Source organism: Falco naumanni, chromosome Z (genome assembly GCF_017639655.2).
Source record: "Falco naumanni isolate bFalNau1 chromosome Z, bFalNau1.pat, whole genome shotgun sequence".
Lineage (NCBI taxonomy): Eukaryota > Metazoa > Chordata > Aves > Falconiformes > Falconidae > Falco > Falco naumanni.
The window spans coordinates 84,928,922-84,948,306 of NC_054080.1; the positions used below are offsets into that span (position 1 = coordinate 84,928,922).

The 19,385-nt window shown below is 42.5% G+C and overlaps 1 protein-coding gene across 1 annotated transcript in view; it reads right to left on the reverse strand.

Moving 5' to 3' along the window:
- Positions 1 to 8,898: 8,898 nt before the first annotated feature.
- MBD2 (methyl-CpG binding domain protein 2) overlaps positions 8,899 to 19,385 on the reverse strand; it is a 40,511-nt gene continuing 30,024 nt past the window's right edge. The window contains exons 5-7 of the mRNA XM_040579280.1: positions 18,529 to 18,706; positions 11,542 to 11,682; positions 8,899 to 9,372 (exon numbers count right to left, since the gene is read on the reverse strand). Coding sequence (XP_040435214.1) covers positions 11,553 to 11,682; positions 18,529 to 18,706 — 308 coding nt within the window. The 3' untranslated portion in view covers positions 8,899 to 9,372; positions 11,542 to 11,552. The remainder of the gene's footprint in view (positions 9,373 to 11,541; positions 11,683 to 18,528; positions 18,707 to 19,385) is intronic.

Below are 19,385 nucleotides of genomic sequence, written 5' to 3' on the forward strand. Positions count from 1 at the left end.
GTCTGGTGGGGCAGGGAAGAAAGGGCTGGGGGGTGGGTGGGGGGGGTGGGTGGGGAATAGGGGAATGGGTGGTGAAAATCCTGGTGATGATAGTCGAAAGCATTTCGATGTTATAAATGAGGGTGGAGTAAGAAAACAGACATTTGGGGTTTAATTATGGGGCAAAGTTTCTCATGGATCTACACAGGTTTGAACGGTTGCTTGAAGAGCAGTAGGTGCAGCGGAGCAGGGGGGTCTTCTGAGGAGGCCGGGTGTCGCTCCGAAATGTAACAGGGCACCCAGACCTGCAGTATCAGACCGGTGACCTGACAGCCTGCCATCCCTAAGGGCTTCTCATTACAAAAGAGCTTCATATCCAGCTGGACGGTGTCCAGGATCCAGCTGTAGGAGCAGCAGAACATCCACAGCCAAATGAGATGAGAAAGGGATTCATCTTTTTCCCAGTCTGGACACCACCTTCTTTTGGGGGCTTTTTTTTCTTCTCTTTTCTTTTCTCTTTAAGTTAGACACTCAGGTTTCCATAAAGAAACTTTTCCCATTCCCTTCTTTCCTTTTATGAAATGGTAAAACTTTCAGAAAAGTTCTAAAGCACTTTAAAGCCTGTAACCTTATAAAGTTATAAGGTTCTCCTGTCCCTAAGCTATACTGTAAAATAAGTCCACTGCACAAGCTCGTTTCATTTTTAATAATTCTATCGTTATTGCCCCATAACTTTCCTGGTCATGAACTCCAGGCATAAAATTGAAAAGAAGAGGAAATCTGAAGACTCATTAATAAAATGCTCTCACACCATTTCTTCACACTCCCTAATTTAGGGACAGATTCCCCCCTTGGATGGATGTGAAGGGACCCTGCCAGCAACTGGCACCGTGGGCACTGCCACTGGATTTGACCTCAGAAAACTCAAGGTGAGATGGTTTTGCAGTAAAGTGTCCTCCCTGCTGTCACTTTTAAGAGGGTGTAAGGTTGTTGATGCATCACACACGCACAGACCTGCTCTTGAAAATGCATCAAAGAGTAAAATCAGGCTATGCCTGTGAAAGGAGTAAGATATTGTCATTGTCAGGGGGGAAAAAAAAAAAAAAAGAGCATTTTATGTCGCTTTAAATACAGAAAGAAGTCTATACGACCTGGTGCTGGGATTCAAAGTCATGCAGAAGAGCCGTCTTTGTCAAGGCATGCAGTGCGAACAGCAGCAGCAGCAGCGCAACGGCACCAGCAGCTGCATTCCTGTGCCGTTCCGTTCCATGCCCTTCCCACCATAAAATGAGGCTCCAGAATGGATGATCTGTAACATCTGAGACTCCCTTTTGAAACTCCATAAGCAACTGTCTAGAATAAAGCCGAAGGGTTGAAGACCTCTAACAAATTTTGAATTTGGGGTTTAAAAAACTGCCTGTGAAAGACACCTCTGAAAGGTTGCCAGGTGTGTCATTGAAAAAAATATTTTTGGACACCCATAAAAGCCTCATTTTAAAAATTAGATTTTACGTTGTAGTATTGCAAAACCTGTATTCACACTGGTTATTGATTAACCAGCTATAAAACCAACTATAGATTATAAAAACTCTACAGGATTTTCCCATACAAATAAATGCCTCAAATTATTCCGTGCTGGGAACAAAGAGTTTCTAATGACATGAGCATGACTGTGAGCATCAACTGAACAAACATCATGTTCACACCAAAGATAATAAATTGTATTAATTACACCTTGCTTGACACTCATAGAACACAAAATATTGGTAAAAGTTATTTTCCTTTGAATTGTAAAACATTGGCAATATTGACTAACTTTAAGCATGGAGATAAAAATTCTTCTGGCCCCAGAAATTTGTTCTGCTTCCTTCTCTTTTTCTATCCCCTTGCCTTTTTCACCTTCTGATTTGAATCTTTTCATTTTAATTTGTTCCCTCTATTAAAAGCCAAAAAAGGTCAGTTGCCTTCACATTGTCCCTTACTGGGACAAGGCAGAGCTGGTTTCTTGAATGATCGCTGTGAAGGCGGCGAGGTTTGGGTGTGCTCCGGCACTGGGAAATTTCCCAAAATAGATCTGCTGGAATCACTGGTGGAATAATTGTTCCCCGAGAGTTATTTCGGCATATCCCCACACGAACCCTCACAATCTGAAATCATTCATTTTCCCCTCATCTGGAGGTGGAAGGAGCTAAAGATGAAAAAAAAATAATCATTCCAATCTGGAATAAATTTCCACAGGGGGCCTCCGTCGGAATAACTTTTGGGGAATAATTAGGCCATCACTGTTCTGCTGTCAAACTTCCAGGGGCAGGTGAGGTTTCAGGGGGGGTTATTTATCCTCCATGCCCAGCACCCCACCAGAGCAGCACCCCAGGGCTGCCGGCACCCAAAGGGGTGTCAGGTTTGCCCAGGTGGCACCGCAGCTCCCTGCCTGGGGCAGCACCCACAGGCCCCCCAGAGCCATAGCCCCCCCCCTCCCCCCCGAAGAGAATCCCAAGCAGTTTTAGTTGGTTCCTGCCCTTCTGCATCACCCACAAAGAGCTTAATTTTCTGCAGCAGCTGCGGGAGCCGGAGGGGACTCGCCACTGCCCACGCGACCACCCTGGGATTAGCCCAGCGCCAAGCAGCATCATGCCCACCCGCCTCAGCCCAGTGTCTGGGACTCCCAGCCCAGCCAGGCAGATGTTCTCCAAAGTGCTTTAAGGATGCACACTATCCCCCATGATTTTAATTGTAAAAGCCAAATGCTACTACTTTTGGACTCCCACCACATGAATGCCCCTGTGAAGTACTTAATATCTTCCGTGGATTTCTCTGCTCCAATAAAAAAATGTGCAGCTCTACAACATCACAGCTGGTCAGACAGGGAAAGGAATGCCCCCTGCGATGAGAGACAGAATTTTGTGAAATAAGAGGCACCTCTTGGCTCACGCTGGTTGTTGAGTGTGGGTAACTGGCTAGCTGAAAAGGGTCACATAGACATAGTCCAGCTGGCTGGACAAAAATGCACATCGCTCTCAGCTTATCTGAAGTAAAGCAAAAATACACCGTCTTTGGCTGTTCTTGTTACACAATAACAGGAAGATTTCGGTGGGAAAAGAATGTTGCAGGTGGGAACAGATAACTGCAGAAGAGAAACTAGGGGCAGGCTTGGTATTTAGGCAACTAACCAATAATGAGCTTAACTTTCGTAATATGTATGAGCTAATTATAACAAGGCATAAAAGGTGACTGTAAGGGACAATAAACTGTCACAAATCAGCACACAAATAAGTGTGCTGATCACTCATATTGAGTGACTGTGTCTTCCCTCCGTCGCGACAGTTGAGAGCTGGCAGTACATGGGGAATACGAGGGGGCACTCCACCTCACCATCCACAGTACCACCTTCTGCAGGCAGCAGGTGACCCCGAACCAACCAGTGACCCACCAGCCCACCCCACTCACCTTCTCCAACCTCCAGCAAGGTGGTCTGGCTGAAAGGTGATCAACTTTCTCTCTACACAACAATTAACTTACCAGGAAGGGCAGTTAAGGGCCACGGCAGGGACGTGAGACTGGGGAAGAGATGCTAGGGAGTATCTTATGCTGATATTTTTTACTACAAATTCCCCCTGAGACAAATGTCAATATAATCATTCAGAGACTAAAATCTGTCTGGAGACAGGAATCAATACTTCTGTTTTAAGCCTCATTCACAGAGAATGAGTACGTGCTAAAACAGTTCATAACAGCTTGGGTGCTGGCAGTTTGTCATCTGTCAGCACATGATTTCAGAAATATTTCTTTCACACCCTGTACAAGGATATGTATGAGATGGCTGTTCATTATATAAGTATGAGAAGACTCGTTTTATTTTTTTTATTATTTATTTTACAAAAGAGATGAAGCAAACCTAGACTGGTAAAGGTTATCTGCTGAGCTGCGCATGCGCTCAGAAATTTGTTTCATATCATTTCACGCTGCAATAAACATTATTCCATCTGCAGGAGACGGTGTGGGTAGGCTCGAACTTGTCCCTCAGCCTGAAACTTTTCCGAGGGCATTTCGGCATGCAGGCGGGGCAGTGCCAGAGGGAAACGTGTGGGAATCACACCTTCTTCAGCCTCATGCTAATGCCATTCCCTGCTTTGGTTACTATCCCAGTTCTAATTCAGCTGCATGAGCAGCTATCAAGTAAAAAATGACCCACATCACTACGGGGTACCTGGAAGGGAGCTGTGGGGGTGCAGCGGAGGGTGGGACCCGGAACCGCTGACGGGGTCAGGCAAGAGGTCTGACGCACAAGGTGTGCTTGCTCCCCAGGGGCTTATTTTCCTCTAATATTTGTAAATCACAGAACCAATTCCTTGGTCCTTAGGTCGTTGTAAGAAGGTGCACAGTCTCTCTGGCTAAGCTGCGGTGATTGCTGGAAGTTTTAGGGAAGGTAAGTACCATAAAATTACAGAAGAATAACTGAACAGGAAAAAAAAATACTTTTAAACAGAAAAAAAGCCCCCAACATTTATAGACGAAAAATCTTTACCCTTTGTTTTGACAATCTATCAGCAGAAGCATGGAAAGCTGTATGGGTACGAAAACAAACCCAGCCCAAAGCAGGAGAGCCTTTCACACGTAGGTTTAGGATGACTGAGTCCGTGAATTTGCTTAGAGTTGGATAAACAGCATTGAGTAAAAGAGAGGAGAGATTTGGAGGTACCACACAATTCATTTGGGTATTTTTAACCAAATATTCTTTGTTCAGCAGAAAAGTCATCTTTTAATTTAGGTGGGTTAAACTTTTTAAAGGGCAAAGCCACCTGGAAACAAAATGTTTTGGAGCAGAACGCCTATTTCTCAAGCAAGAAAAATATATTTTCATTGTGGGTCTGCTCCACGTGATTTTTCCCTAACGTTTCACTTTACTTACCAAGCAGTTAAATCTGTTTGCAGAGGCTCAGCAAAGACTTTGGTTGTCAGAAAATATTAAGCACTTACCCTTTAAAATACAGTGAGCATAAGACAGTGCATCAGTTCCTTTGGTGGCCTTGGCTTGGCTGCAGCTGAATTCCTGAGAACCTCAGCAGACCGTGGAATACCGGCTGCCAGGACATTCCGATTTCTGCAGCTCCCTGCAAACTAAAAAAACAAATGAAATACACCTCCTGCAGCAGCACAGATGCGTTGCAGGGGCTCCTTCCAACTGGACGTGTCAATGAAATGATCAAAATCCGCCTAAATCCCGGCCACCCATCCTGTTACGCAGTCACAGCGCAAAGAAGGGCAGTTGCCTGAGCAGGTTTTGAATGTTGTTACATTTTATTCTTATTCTGGTTCGGATTTAATGTGCAATTGATTTTTTTTTAATTGTTAATGTAACAAATTAAAGTGTTTGTGGCTGGTTTCATCACCCTCTCACCCCTGCCCCGGGAGCTTCTACAGCCCTGGGAGCCATGGGAAGGCTGGGAAGGGGGATGCCGGAGAGCGCAGGTTGGCTTGATTTAAATCAGAACTGCTTCGCTTTGCAACGACTTCAGAAATAACCTCAGCTGAGCTTGTTTAGAGGCAACAGATTTATTTTTTTTCTCCCTGGTTTCAAAAGGCTGTGAATCAGCCTCCCTGTGCACCGCAGTAAATATAATGGAAACGGTAAAGCCTTCTATTTCTCCAAATGCCTCTATTTTTAGACTTCAAAGTACTTTGCATCAAATTCACCAAAGGGCCAAGGTCCTTCAGTGGAATTTCAGTGGAATGGGGGACATTTAAGCCCAGAGCTGAAGCCTTTGGCATATCCGACCACCTACCTACCATCCTCCCTCCTCCATGGATGCTTGTGTAAGGAACCGCTTGTCAGCTTTCCCACCTCGGACTCAAGACCACAGCCCACAGAGTGATGCTAGAGTGGGCTTACAGCTTCGTTTCCACAGCTGGATTTAGGCGGCATGTCCCAGAATAGTCAGTACACAGGTCACAACAATCAGACAGCCGTAATACTCGAAAATACTGGAAAATAGGGGTGGCCAACACATCTGTCTGCAGGTATCGCTGCAGGTACTTCTCCACAGGCCACCCCTGGGAGCAGCTATCCCTGCCCTGTTTCTCCGGGTGCTCTGCCTGCCTGTGGACAGGATAAAAAAAAAGAAGAAAAAAAGGGAGGGGGGGAAAAGGGAGGGGGGAAAAGGGAAGGGGGAAAGAAGGGGGACAGAAGGGGAAAAAAGAGTATTTTACTCCCCAGATCTCTCTCCCGATCCACAGGCTCGTCTTAAGTGGATTCCATGGCGGTGGGGGGGGTACTGGCAGTGCTGCAGGCAGGGCTGGCAGAAGCGCTGCCCGTTGGAAGCCTGCGATGAGCGCTGCCCGCGCTGCCCGCATGGGTTGAGCTGCACCGACCTCTAGAGGCTTCGGCCCCAATTGCCTCCATCGCAGCGGCGTTTTACCGGCGGTGGGAAAGGGGTTGCAGGGGATGGCGAGGGAGAAGCGCCCCTTCCATCATTTTCCTGCTTTTTCTCCCACCTGCTGCCCAGTCTGGCTCCTGCAGGGCTCGGGGAGGCAGGTCGGGGTGGGTGCAGCACGAGCGGAACGCCCGGAGCTGTGGGTGCTCCGTCCCCAGCAGCACCCAAGGCCAGGCTGGGGCTTGGAGCCACCTGGGCTGGTGGCACGGGGTGGGACTGGGTGGGCTTTAAGGTCCCTCCTGACCCAAACCCTTCTACCATTCGATGATGATTCTATTTCACTATGACTTTGTTGCACAAATTGGGGAATGTCTAAGATTCCCCTAGGGAAACCTGGGGACAAGCAGCCACCTGAGATGCTGCAGGTGCCTGGACTTCTTGTCCAGACAACGTACTGGTATCTCATTGGAAAAAATAGGTACCACCCCTACCCACTCCCGGACAATCTGTTGCCACACATCCCTTTTTAAAGCAGATTTCCAGTTTAGACTACGCGGTTGTAAGCATTCAATCAATTGCAGGACCAGCACATGACTGCAGGTTTGAACATGGGATGTGGACCTCTCATGCAAAGCTGCGTGACGCACCTGAACCAAGCTGCTAGCGCTGGAAGCTCATGGAGGATGCAACCAGTCACGCATCGACAAAGCCAGCTCAGCTTTAATGGAGAAGTCATTAAACTTTTGACAGAAAAGCTAGGAAAAAGCCAGTCCTTCCAGTACAGACATAAAAAGGAAACCTTGTGCCTAGGTTCTTCTAAAGTCAATGAAAAAGCAGATGCTCATTTCACTGAGGTGTATTTTCGCAGAGAATTTTAGCACCCCCACAAGATTATTGCATTATTTTTAAGCAACAGCTGCCTCAAAAGAGACGTGATGGGAAAGGTGAAGCATACTCACGCACCAAAACCTCTCGTGCATCCCTAACACCCAGTCCTTTGCAAAGATGCTGTTCTGAGGGTTCTCTGGAGGGCACACAGTGTCAGTGACATTCGCTCCATTACACGGCTTACACTTTTTTCTAGAAGGTAGCGATGTATTCTGCACCAAGGCTTTTCTCAAGCTGGCTTTTGGACTTAACCTCCAGCAAAAGCACAAAAGAAGAAGAAGAAGGGTGAGCTGCGCATTCTGCTGCCCTAGAAATAATTCCACCTCCCTGAGAACGCACAGAACAAGTTATATAATTGAACTGCTTTATAGAGAGTATCTGATGTTGTTTCGGTTGTATTAAAGAGGCTGCTTCAGATTTAAAGATCATCTTAATTTCTCTTTAAATGTGCCCAGTGAATCACGCTGGTCTGCTCCCGCAAGCAGAGTATGTGCACAGCCATGGTACGCAAGTACCCATGGTACGCGCAGTACCCAGGTCTGCAGCTACCCATACAGATGGAATGCAGCCACTTCCAGGCACAAAATGCACTATAAATATGGTATTCAACAGCTACAAGGCCTAATTTAGAGCCTGTTTGAGTTTCTCCGAGGACAAAATGTTAAGGCAGGTAATGTAAGCAAAATCCAACCAACCACGGGGGTGAGACCTGGGTGAGCGGTGGTCGCAGGCTCACCTCTCTGCTCAGCAGCCTCCAGCGTCTCCAGGGAAGAACTACAAACAGAAGATGGTGGAACCTGTTTGGATCTTCCTCCATTTGAGGACCCTGACCTAAACTGCTGATCTCACGCTAAATACTAGTTATTTCACGTGGGCTCCTTTAAGGGTTTGCTTTACATCCTCGATGAGGACCAGGCAAGAGAGGAGGAATCCCAGTGACTGAGGAAGGGAACTGTAGCAACTAAACAACATGCATGAGCTGTAAATCGTATTTGTTACCAAACAGTTCAACATAAAGCAGCGTGTGAACACATCCCCGCTGGAAGGAAAATCAGAATGGAATGTTGCAATGCGCATACAGCAGGAGGTGTAATGCTCTGCCTGCACATCCTGGAAAAACAGACGTTCTCCTAATCTTGGAACCACTCTGACCTGCCAGGCAATTTAATTTTTAAGGCTTTAGGGAAGTGAAGCAAACCTGCTCGGCTTTTTTGATTATTTCTCAGTTTTCTGATTAACTGTGCACGCCCCAACTCACTTCACAACAACCCTTGCAGTGCCCTAGGCCACCCTGATGTCCTCCCTGCTTTGTCTAGGTAGATAGAAACAAGCCCAAGTTTGGGCACCTGCCACAAACTGCGCTGAAGACACTTTTTTCTCAACAGTCACACTTCGACCTCAAAGCAGAACTCTGTCGAGTCATGCTGGCTACTTATTTTTAGCAGTCATCTTTCTCAGAGGAAATACACAATTGTACTTCACCTTGGCTGAAAAATCCATGCCTGCTACCGAGTTCTGACAGATTTCCTGAGGCAGTGCTCTGGGCAAAGACAGTACTTGTGGATAAACGCCTCTCCCAGCTGACCCGCTGTCTGGCCCAGGGAACACTGAAATATAAGCAGGGACACCGACTCTATCCATAACACAACAGCTTTTCAACTGCTTGGAATATAATCATTTATTTATCTTTACAGTGATGACGGAAGAATGTACAGGTGTTTTCACCCATAGGTATAAAAATCTGTTTATATACAGAGTCACAATAATCTTTAATTGGGAAATCATTCTGTTCTCCTGATCCATTCTTACCAAAAACCACAGGAAAAACAAATTTTTAGTACAGGCAATATAATTCCAGTAGGTTTGCAACCTGGCATCAAAAGCTCAGCTTTAGATTAAGGGTAACGTTTGATACTTAAAAAAGGACTTTAGAGTCATAGGACACAAAATAAAGTTGCTTTTCAAATAAGATATATACATCAAAAATAGGAGTCTAAAAAAGGCATTGGTTTTAATGCTATTAGAAAGCTATATAAATGTGCATGGGTCCATTTCTTCTTGTAACGAAAGACCGAAGGAGAAAGTGCCTCTGTCTTTTCGGAAGTTCCTCCTAGGATAAGTCAGTTAGAAGTACCTGTAAAAGAGAAAGAAATAACCCCTTTTGGAAAAGTACAGGCTGATGGTTGCAGCAATTAGAACAACTTTGTTGGAGCAGCTACAGCTCTGTTTCAGCTCCATATTAAGTTCGCACCACAAATAATTCATAAGTGGGTAACAAAAAATTAATACCAGGTAAGTAGCTGCTCAATTGTTAAGAGTCCCGCAGATGCCTGGTTAGTTTTTGATTAAGCACAACTCGCATACATAACGTGCTTTTAACATCCAGTCTCTTGCACCACACAGCCTCCTGGCACATTACCCAGGCCTTACATCACTTTCTGAATTCTTCTTTTTAAATACAGCATAACGTGTACAGGAAAAGTTTCTCAATACAAAAAGATCATATTGGAACATTAGTATGTCTAAAGAAAAAAAAACCAACACCAACTTGCATCTTTCAAGCTATTGTACATTAAAACTTACCCAAAAATCTTGTTGAAGTCTCTAATTAAACCCAGTAAGGCAGAAAAAAAGCAGTTTTATAGAACATAGCCAACATGTGTTTATTTGCATGGACACTAGCTATGTACACGTAAATAGGTGATGAGTTCACAAGTTGAAGAAACTCAAGGTCTACTGCTCCACCTGATTTCTGCAGAGAACCACAGTACCAGTGCAAAAAGAATCACTTCTACAAACAGCTTTATGATTCACTTCTACAAACGGCTTTATGATTCCATTGGAAAAAAAGTATTTTATGCTAAATTTAAAAAATTCAAAACAACAGTTCAATTCTAAAATGGCAAAGGTTTGAAATGTCACATCTTCAAACAATGTTCTTTCTTGCCTTCCTTTAAAGTTATCCATAAGTAGAGTTTTATAGGAGAAACACTCAAGGATTAAGACTTTAAGAGTAAATAGCTATAATTTAGAGTAATTAAAAGATTCTAGTAGCCTGGAAAACATCAAGATTACCAGCCTGGTTAACTGGCTGGTAAACAACACTGGCAAATAGCTCTTGTCCACAACTTAAAGATCAAAATTATGTTGCATGGACATTGTAAGTAATAAAAATGACTGCGCATTAGAAACACGAGTATTCAGGGGCCGGTGGGTACATTATAAATACTTTTTGTTTCTAATTATAAGAATTTACTCAAGCAACACACCCGTGTATCTGAAGCAGTAACCTGGTGTCCAGTCCGGATACCAAGTGCAAAATAATACCTGGCTGATGGTTGCAAATCTTATCGGCTTACACCCTTCTTTTGTAATTAGCATTCTGTGCTATGGGTCAAATACCAGTATGAATGCTCTGCAGCCTTGCTAAAGCAGGTCACAGCCTGGAAACTTCCATCCTACATCTACAGGTTACCGCAATATTCATAGCTGTATAAAAGTGAACTCCCCTGTACCTGCCAAATAGGAAATACATATATTCTTTCCCCTTGTGGGTAGTAACTTCATAAAAAAAAAAATGAAATTAAGTCCTTTAAAATCACACAACCATCTCCAGACAGAATTCTTAGTTGTTAAAACTTCAGCTAACTGCTTATGAAAAGGTCAGATCTTAAAGCTGTGCACTTTCATAAATGAGCACCAGGCACTCAATGGAAACAAGAGGATGAATTACCATTCTTCTGCAGATGATTACAAAAAAATAACATTTTTTAGAGAAAGTTTGGCAAACCCACAGATCACTATTGAAAACAGGTATAAGACACAAGAATATGCCTTGGAAAATTAATTGGTAGTGCTATTATCCATTTAAAAATAAATAGAAAAGTTTCAGGAACTTGTTATGCAATTTTATGAAATTAAATTTTGCCAAACAGAAAAAGCCCGGTTACTTTGATTGGTTTACCCCAGTTTCACAACAAGTATTAAGTGCCAGAAAACACACCTGCCATCATTTCTAAAGACTGGGTCTTTGCTGTGGAGGATGAAAAACACTGTTTTTTTCCTCCCAGGTGATCTGTGTAGCATTTACTGTGAGGATGTTCATGTCTACAGATGCAAAATCACCCTAGCGCTCTGCTGCTATCAGATATCTGCTGCTATCACCAGCAAGGCAGCTGTCCCTTGGGAGGAGAAAGCAGGACTGCTGGTGTGTGATGCGCTACTGCCCACCGACTGACTGCCCAGGCACTGCCAGCAGCTGAGACAGGTAAATGTCCTTGTGCCCCCAGGAGAACTGACTCACCTGATTTCTTTTTATGCTTCATCTCCATTATCCATTTCTACATCTATATCTTTCGTTGTATCAGCTGCTCGTGACAAAATGTCTGCCATTAGTGCTTCCTCCAGTTTTTTACGCACTTGTTGCACCCGCTCTTCTTGTTTTCTGAAAGGAGAAAAGGGAAGAAGGCACAGAAACATCACTCCTTCAAGTATACTATTAGGCTGGGAGCATAATACTTGCATAAATGGCTCAGGATTGGCTTTTCAACTTTTATTTTAACTTGGAACAGAATACGAAAAAATAGTTCCAGTCAGAAGGGACCTACAATGATTGTCTAGTGCAAGTACCTGACCCCTAAAAGTTAAAGCATCTTATTAAGGGTATTGTACAAATGCCTCTTAAACACTGACAGGCATGGAGCATCGTGTGTGCAGAGGAAGAACCTCAAGGACCTTCACTGATTCCATTTATTTACTCTTTCCATTTATCTATTTAATTACTCTTACCTATCTATTCAGTCTTATCTGCTAGTCAGTGATGCATTTAAGATGGCAGCAGCTTCTGCTGAAACAAAGGTTTGTTTCCCTGGGGAAAGTTAATTCAAAAATACTACCTCAATATCAACACAAATTTAAGATATTTTGAATCATTGTTTAGTTTAGAAGGTAGTATCTAGCTTTCAAATGTTACAAGAAGTCCTCTTTCCAGGTTTTCCCCAGAGAACACAAATTTTGCATCAGACCCAGGGTGTTTTTTACATGACAATCCACTTGTTCTATCAATTTATGTTTTCCGAAAAAGAAAACCTTTAAACAAAATACACACTTACAAATGGCAAGAACTCATCAGAAGCAGGCACAGGAAAACATTCATTAGTGCCACAAACTCCCTGTGGCTATTCAGGACGGCAGGACAGATACAAAGAACATCAAATCCTAGAAGAGCAGGAGTGATATCCCATGACCTCCACAGAAGCCAGAAGCCTCTGAGGAGCACCAGCCTCTGAGGCTATTCAGTTCTACAGCTGCAACCACTACCAGCCCTCCCTAAGTACTTCAGAGGAGGCTGTCTGCTTACAGAGATAGCAAAAAGAATTAAAAAAAACCCAAAAAACACCAACAAAACAAGGTAGCAGCTCAGTACAGAGCATGTCTTCTATCTTCCAGGTGTTTTCTATCCTTGTTTTCTATCTTCAGTACACAGCTTACTGTCCCAGAGCTGTTAACTTTCAACGCCTAGAGTGATCTTTCAAACCCTGGGGCAGAGAACTGAACAAAACCAAAGATACCTTATCTTTTGCAGAACCTGTGACAAAGGAGAAATAAAAGTTTAGGGAAGCAAATTCAGTACTTCTTAATTGAATGAAAGTGATTCCAAGAACACACATGAACTGAAATACAATTAAAAAAAAAAATAAATCAGTACTAAAAACTTATCACCATCACACTGCTGGAATACACTGCACACTGGAAAATAAATAGTTGAAGTATAATTTATATGTCCCCTTTTTGGCTTCACGACAGTGGGATCTTTCCACAATCCCCAACCTACAAACTCCATTGCAACAGGCTTCAGACTACAGCCACTGACACCAGCAGATCCCTTCCCTTGATTCCTGGTGGTTCCTTACTCAGGGCTAATTTGAGCTATGATGGTAACTACGAGCACGTAACAACAACATTTTTTAAAAAGTGCCTAAATGATCAAATCAGAAGAAGAAAGCTGCTGGAGTATCTCTATAAAGCTTTCCATTAGAGTGCAAAGAAAATTCCAGTAAATTAAAACACAGGAAGGACACTTCCCTACTCTTACACAGAGTGGATTAAGAATGAAAGGTAAATTTTCCTTGAACACGGTTCTGGTCACTGGGAGTTTTAAGTGTATCTCCTGGAAAAGCCCTGAAGTATCACACAGCCAGTGAAGATATGGGAAATCAGCAATCCTCCCTTTGCCAAAAAAGTCACAGGGCATTTCGGTAACCTTGCCCACTCAGTAACCTGGATTGAGCCACGAACAGCTGAGGTGGGAGGGAAAGGAGGCCCCTTCCAGGCAGTGAATATTTCATAACCTAAATGTGTATCACAGAATGCACTTCACAGAAAGCACACAAGAAGTTATTCTGGAACACCTTTTCCTTCTTCCTTGTGGCTACAAGGTCATTCCCTGCTTTGCTCCTCAGTGGGTCTGGTGTTCAGGCATGGAATCTGACATTAAGGCCAGCAAAGTATCTTATATATCAACTTTGGGGAGCTGGGCACAAAACAATCATAAGCTTTATCACCTCATTAGGCTCCTTATTTGAGATCTTCTTTTAAATGCACTTCACTATACTGATGAAGTTTTGAAAAACACATGCATAACCTCAGCCTGTCTTCAATTTCGAAATCATTATCCTGATGTGACAAGCCCCTTCCTACCACCTCGGACATAGAACCAGAGTATTTAACTCTCACAATACACAGAAGTGACAGCCAGTTTTCTCCATCTTGGACCAGCTTCTGTTACTAAGGGCCCAAGTTCCCTATTCATGGTATACGTGACCTTCTCCAGAAGTTACTCCTAGGTCTTGCTTCCCAAACTCACGGGAAGACATAGCTTTCACCAGTTATCTCATTTCCAGATTTTCAGCCAGGTAATTGATCTCCCAAGGAGCAGTAACCAAAAAATAATTCACAACACTCCCGGTCCTGAAGAGTCTTCTAGCAAACAGTTTTTAAGTATTAAAAACATAGCTCTTTATACAAGTAATATGATTTTTAAAGCACAGGAACTACCAAGAGCAAACGTTGAAGAACCAACAGCAAGAAAACACTACTAATAAGAAGTGCTCATCTTTAACACTAAATAAAACTCTAGCGCTTAGGATTAGCTCCATTCAATTTGACTCATGTGACTTCTTATGCTAGTTTATCACGATAGTATTAAGTAAAAATACTTCAGCCCATTAAGTCAGCAGGGTTAGCAACACTGCCAGGGAAGGCAGCCACACACAAGTGCCCACTTTTTCCTACCAGCCCTCAGCCCTTCACCTCCATGGCTCCCTGGCACCATCCTGCAGCCTGTGCTGATCCTTCTCACCTCCCCAGCTGCACCACTTGCTGCTAAGCAGCTCCCCGGCCACATGCGCTTTTCAGCCTTCCTCCCAGCAAGACACAAGCCTCATCCTTTAGTTTAAGAACTACTGTCTTCGAAAGCAAGCTAAAATTAAAGACACTATTCCTAACACAGAAATTCACAAAGCCTCTAATTCCAATTCCAACCATATTTTCAGGGGAGAACTGCTTGACACAACAGGATTGTGTCTAGCTCTGCATTCAGATGATTTCCTTCTGCTTAGCATGATTTTATTTGTCCTCACTACTTGTACTCTTCTCAGCCCACAGAACTAACTGATGTGTGCATGCTTTAAAGACGTGTGATTCCACACTACTGTATGGAATCTCACTACAATACTGTGCCAACCTCCCCTCTGGCTTCTCCCACCATTTTTTTATATTGCTAAATCTATTTAGGCTCCATTTGATTTAGGTCCTTATGTGCTGGCACAGCAATATCTACTCTGTCATCAACATAAAAAATGGGTTCAGATTAGATGGGAAAAATCCACAGAACCAACTTGTGCTTGTCTGAACATCAGCTCTACCTCCCTTTGTGTCAGGGGGGAGGTAATATTCCTTTTCCTGCTCTTCCAGCACATTCAAATAAAGTATTTTTTGGAGACACTCTAATCAAGAACCATCGCCGTAAGTGCTTATAGTAACATGTACTCTGTTTTTATGAAAAAAATACTCTAGAGCTTCTCAGCAGCAGGCATTACAGAAGTCTTCCACCAACCAGGTCTGAGATGCACTGCTGAAAGGAGAATTACGTTGACTGTTATTTCTTGTATTATATTACACTCAGATTTAGGGGCATCTGCTAACTCCCTCACACACATACACCTCTCCAACACATCTTTCCCATCTCCTCCTCCCATCTCAGCAGAAATTAACCACTGTTAAGACAGCCTATTCTAAATGGTAATTATAGAAAGCCTCACATGCCTAGTTACTGTGCTTTCCTGACATACACTGTATTAAATTTGTCTTTAGATCTGGGGGCAGAAAGTTTATCTCATAGCAAAGACTGATAAGGATTATTTAGGGTTTTGTCTCTCTGCAACACGCATCACTTTACCTTACAATTTTCTTATTCCTGACGAAAGCTCGGACCGTGGAAACACTCTCGATCTCATTTTCTTTCTCTGGCACATTATAGTTCTTGTGGCTTTGGTCTGCCACACGGAAATTGAGACTTGTATAGGGTATTGAGGAATCTGGTGAGGAACTAAGCTACAGCTGACTAGCTTGGATCAAGCATACAGGTTAAGATTCAGACTTTATCAAACCCATTCCAAAAAAACTTAGAGAGCATTAAAATGAATTACTCTCCATTGCTGTCTCATGGTAAACACAACTTCAGGCTTTTTTGACAGATTAACAGCTATTTTGTCTTACCCACTACTGTGCAGAGCATGACACAGCCAGATTACAACCAGTACTACATTAATTGTTATGCTTTGGTAAATTTAACAGGTTATGATTACCCATAAGAAAAAGCAGAAGTACCACTACCATGCTATTTGAAATGTCAAGATAGCTGAGAAAGCCCAGGAACTTACTGGGTGCTGCTCAGCAAAGGACCTAGACTGAGCAAGACAAATGGCTGTTGAAAACTGCAAGATGGGATTTTCAGAAACGACTTACATGCTTTAGGAAAAGAAATCCCCTGAAAACTGTAAGCTTTAGAAAATCCCACTCAAGAGAGAGACACTTGAAAAGAATGACAGACTAGACTATGAAGCAGAACAGAGCTGTAGTCAAAAATGAATTTTATAATATATTGCAAAATTTCATTCACCTAAGCATAACTGGAAGAAACAATCCACCTATTTGTTATTTGCAGAAGATACCATTCCCCAGTTCATCCCAAAAGAGAGAAACTGGTTAAAGCATTTATCTGGCAGAGACGTAAAGGTTGTCAGTCTTAGCCCTTCATGGAAATGAAGGCAACTCAATAGTGCAGTTGCAAAGAACATAACCAGATGCTGGTCAGGAAAGAAGCTGCAAAGCACAGTCTCAAGAGAAATGATCTCACAGACTCAGTATGGGAGAAGACAGTTAACAAGGAATTCTAAAAGCCTGCCTCAGGAGGTTAAGATTTGGATGTAAAGACCACAGAGAACCACACCACACTCATTTTACTACTCACCCTCCACAGGACTAGCACTAAGAAGTGCAGAACTATTCAGGTGTATGCCACAACTTGAGAAAAAAATAGGCGTTTGTCCCTAGTGATCAGGAAGCACGGCTGTTTCTTAACCATGCATTTATAGCAGGTTATTTAATGTTTTCCCGCTGAATGTGCTAAACCAGAAGAGGAAATTTTGCATTTTACCCTGACTATGAAAGAGATTTACCATCATTACATGACCAGGAATACTTCAAGTTAAACACGAGTTAAGCTGACAGCTATTTTAGTAGATATAAACAACTGCAACAATCTCCCTGAAGAATCTGTAGTACAAAAGAATATATGCTGGCACCTCACCAGATACCCCAATGGCAACCCTTTCCTTACCACTATGTAAGTTCAGAAAGCAACTGTACTGCTTTCCTTAGTGATAACAACAATACAAAGAGTATTCTGATACTACTTCTTCGTGTTTTCTGGATGGTCTTGAAATGAAAGTCAGCTTCACACAAACAGTACAAAAAAGTAACTTCCAAGAACGTTTTGGTGGTGGTGAGCTGCCTAGGAAGTCATGAATCAGAAGAGACACTGAACTGGCAGCATATTCACAGAGGTATTGCTGCTCCAGTTCAGAATCCATGTTCTTCCTGAGTTGCCAGCACTGACTTCTAATTCATTATTTACTTTTTTTAGAAACAGCTGAATGACTGATAAGACAAAAAAGGAATTTTATTTCAAATAAATAAAAAATGTTGTCAAATGTGCTAAGAAATTTTCTCATGCTGCCCTGTAACTTTTCGTAACAAAGCAAGAAAGCTTACCTTTTGAAAGCATTTCAAGTTAATGTTTAAGAAAATAAAGCAAAGTAAATCCCTAAGCAAAGCACTGGGAATTGGATAATTTTATACCTTAACATTAGATTTGCAGAAGCTTCAGCTAGCCATCCAGGGCTTAGAAAAGACTGTGTTAGTAGTATACTTTGGTGCTGAGTGCACCAAGTTGTAAGATCCAACTTTGGTCTTCAAATTCCCTATGCAATCCAGAATTAACTAAAAATGCGATACTAAAGGCAGTGTTCATCCCATATGCTGATTCATGCTAAGCAACGCTAAAAAGAAATATATCGGATGACAGGCTTATGTCCCATGTCTTGCCACACTCTGGCAATTAGTCAGTGCAACAAGAAATCTCTCTCTTCACTCAGTCCTAACTTTGAAATTCAGTGCTGAAGCCCCTGCTTTTAGCACCCCCAAAAATGATGAATCTTTCTTTGAAAAGAAAATTAACAGTACAGCTATTAAAAAACAAAACCTTTGCCCCTATGTGAACAGATCTATTTGTGCTCTTTGTACCATATCCTAATCTCCCACTTCAAGAGGGTGTGTTAGCTGCAAAGCTATGTGCTATAGGGGGATATTCTTATTCTCCTTTGTTGAAGTACTTACTTTTTAACCCAGAACAATAAATTTACTTGACCTAACCAGAAAAGGGAAGGAAGAAAGCCAATACTGATTATGACTATAGCTTCATGTGTAGGGCTCTCTCTTGGGAAAGAAAACGTGAATTATGACTCATACCTTGGGGAATATTTTCTATCACTATTTTGGCCTCAAAAGAAAAAAAAACACGTTTTCATTTTTCCAAGCAGGTGACCTAATCAACAGGTAGAAGAAAAATGTTCACGCTTCCCTTATCTCCAGGACTGCACTGAGCCAGGAAGGAATCTACTTTAATGGAACTTGCTTTTTGTTTTACTGAAGACTTCCAGAAACTTACCTAATGTCATCATCTGTGACTATGAAAGCTTTGCAGAGGGGTTGAGATGTATTAAGCCAGACAGCTGGGTTCTTCTCAACAGCTGCAGAGAGCTGCCCCGTGATAGGTGCAGAACTGGTGTGCAAAGCACTGGCAACAGCTGATAACAGGGTATCATCATTGTTACCTGGGCCAACTCCTAAGACAAAGATAACCGAAGAGTTACCATTCACATTTCCTCCGTAACTTCCAGTGCCAGAGCTCTTCTCAGTTTGTAAAGGCTATGTGTACTCATAATGTAACTGCCACTGGATACATGATTGTATAATCAAAACAGTTAAATGCAAGTTCTTAACAATGGCTTTGTAATAGCACAGTTCTCATTTAAATTTAAGTCAGCATTGCAAAAAGCATCTCATTTCTAAAACTGGCTAGGTTTTTTGTTTACAGTAACACTTACAATATCATCAATTTTTTAATCAAGATGATCACATCATAAACTTATCAGTCACACACTGAAACAGTTTCTTTGCAGCTTCATGGTATTAACCCACACCAGCACAGCCTTTGCTTTAACATGACAAGGTATTAAATCAACTCCGGAAAATGAACACTGGAGATTTTTACAACACTAACATACCCAAGAAAATCTCCCAAGCAGTGTAACAAAGTTGCTAGTTTTGAACTATGACTTGAACATATTTTAGATCAACTTTCACCAATAACAGTGCAGTTCTGAAGTGTGGTTTATATTAACTACATAAATTAACTAAAAATAAACACAGTTTCGGAGACTGAGGTATTTTGTCAGCAAAGAACACTTACAATTACAAGTTTACTTCATCTGACTATAAAATGAAAACTTAAGAGCATCAAAA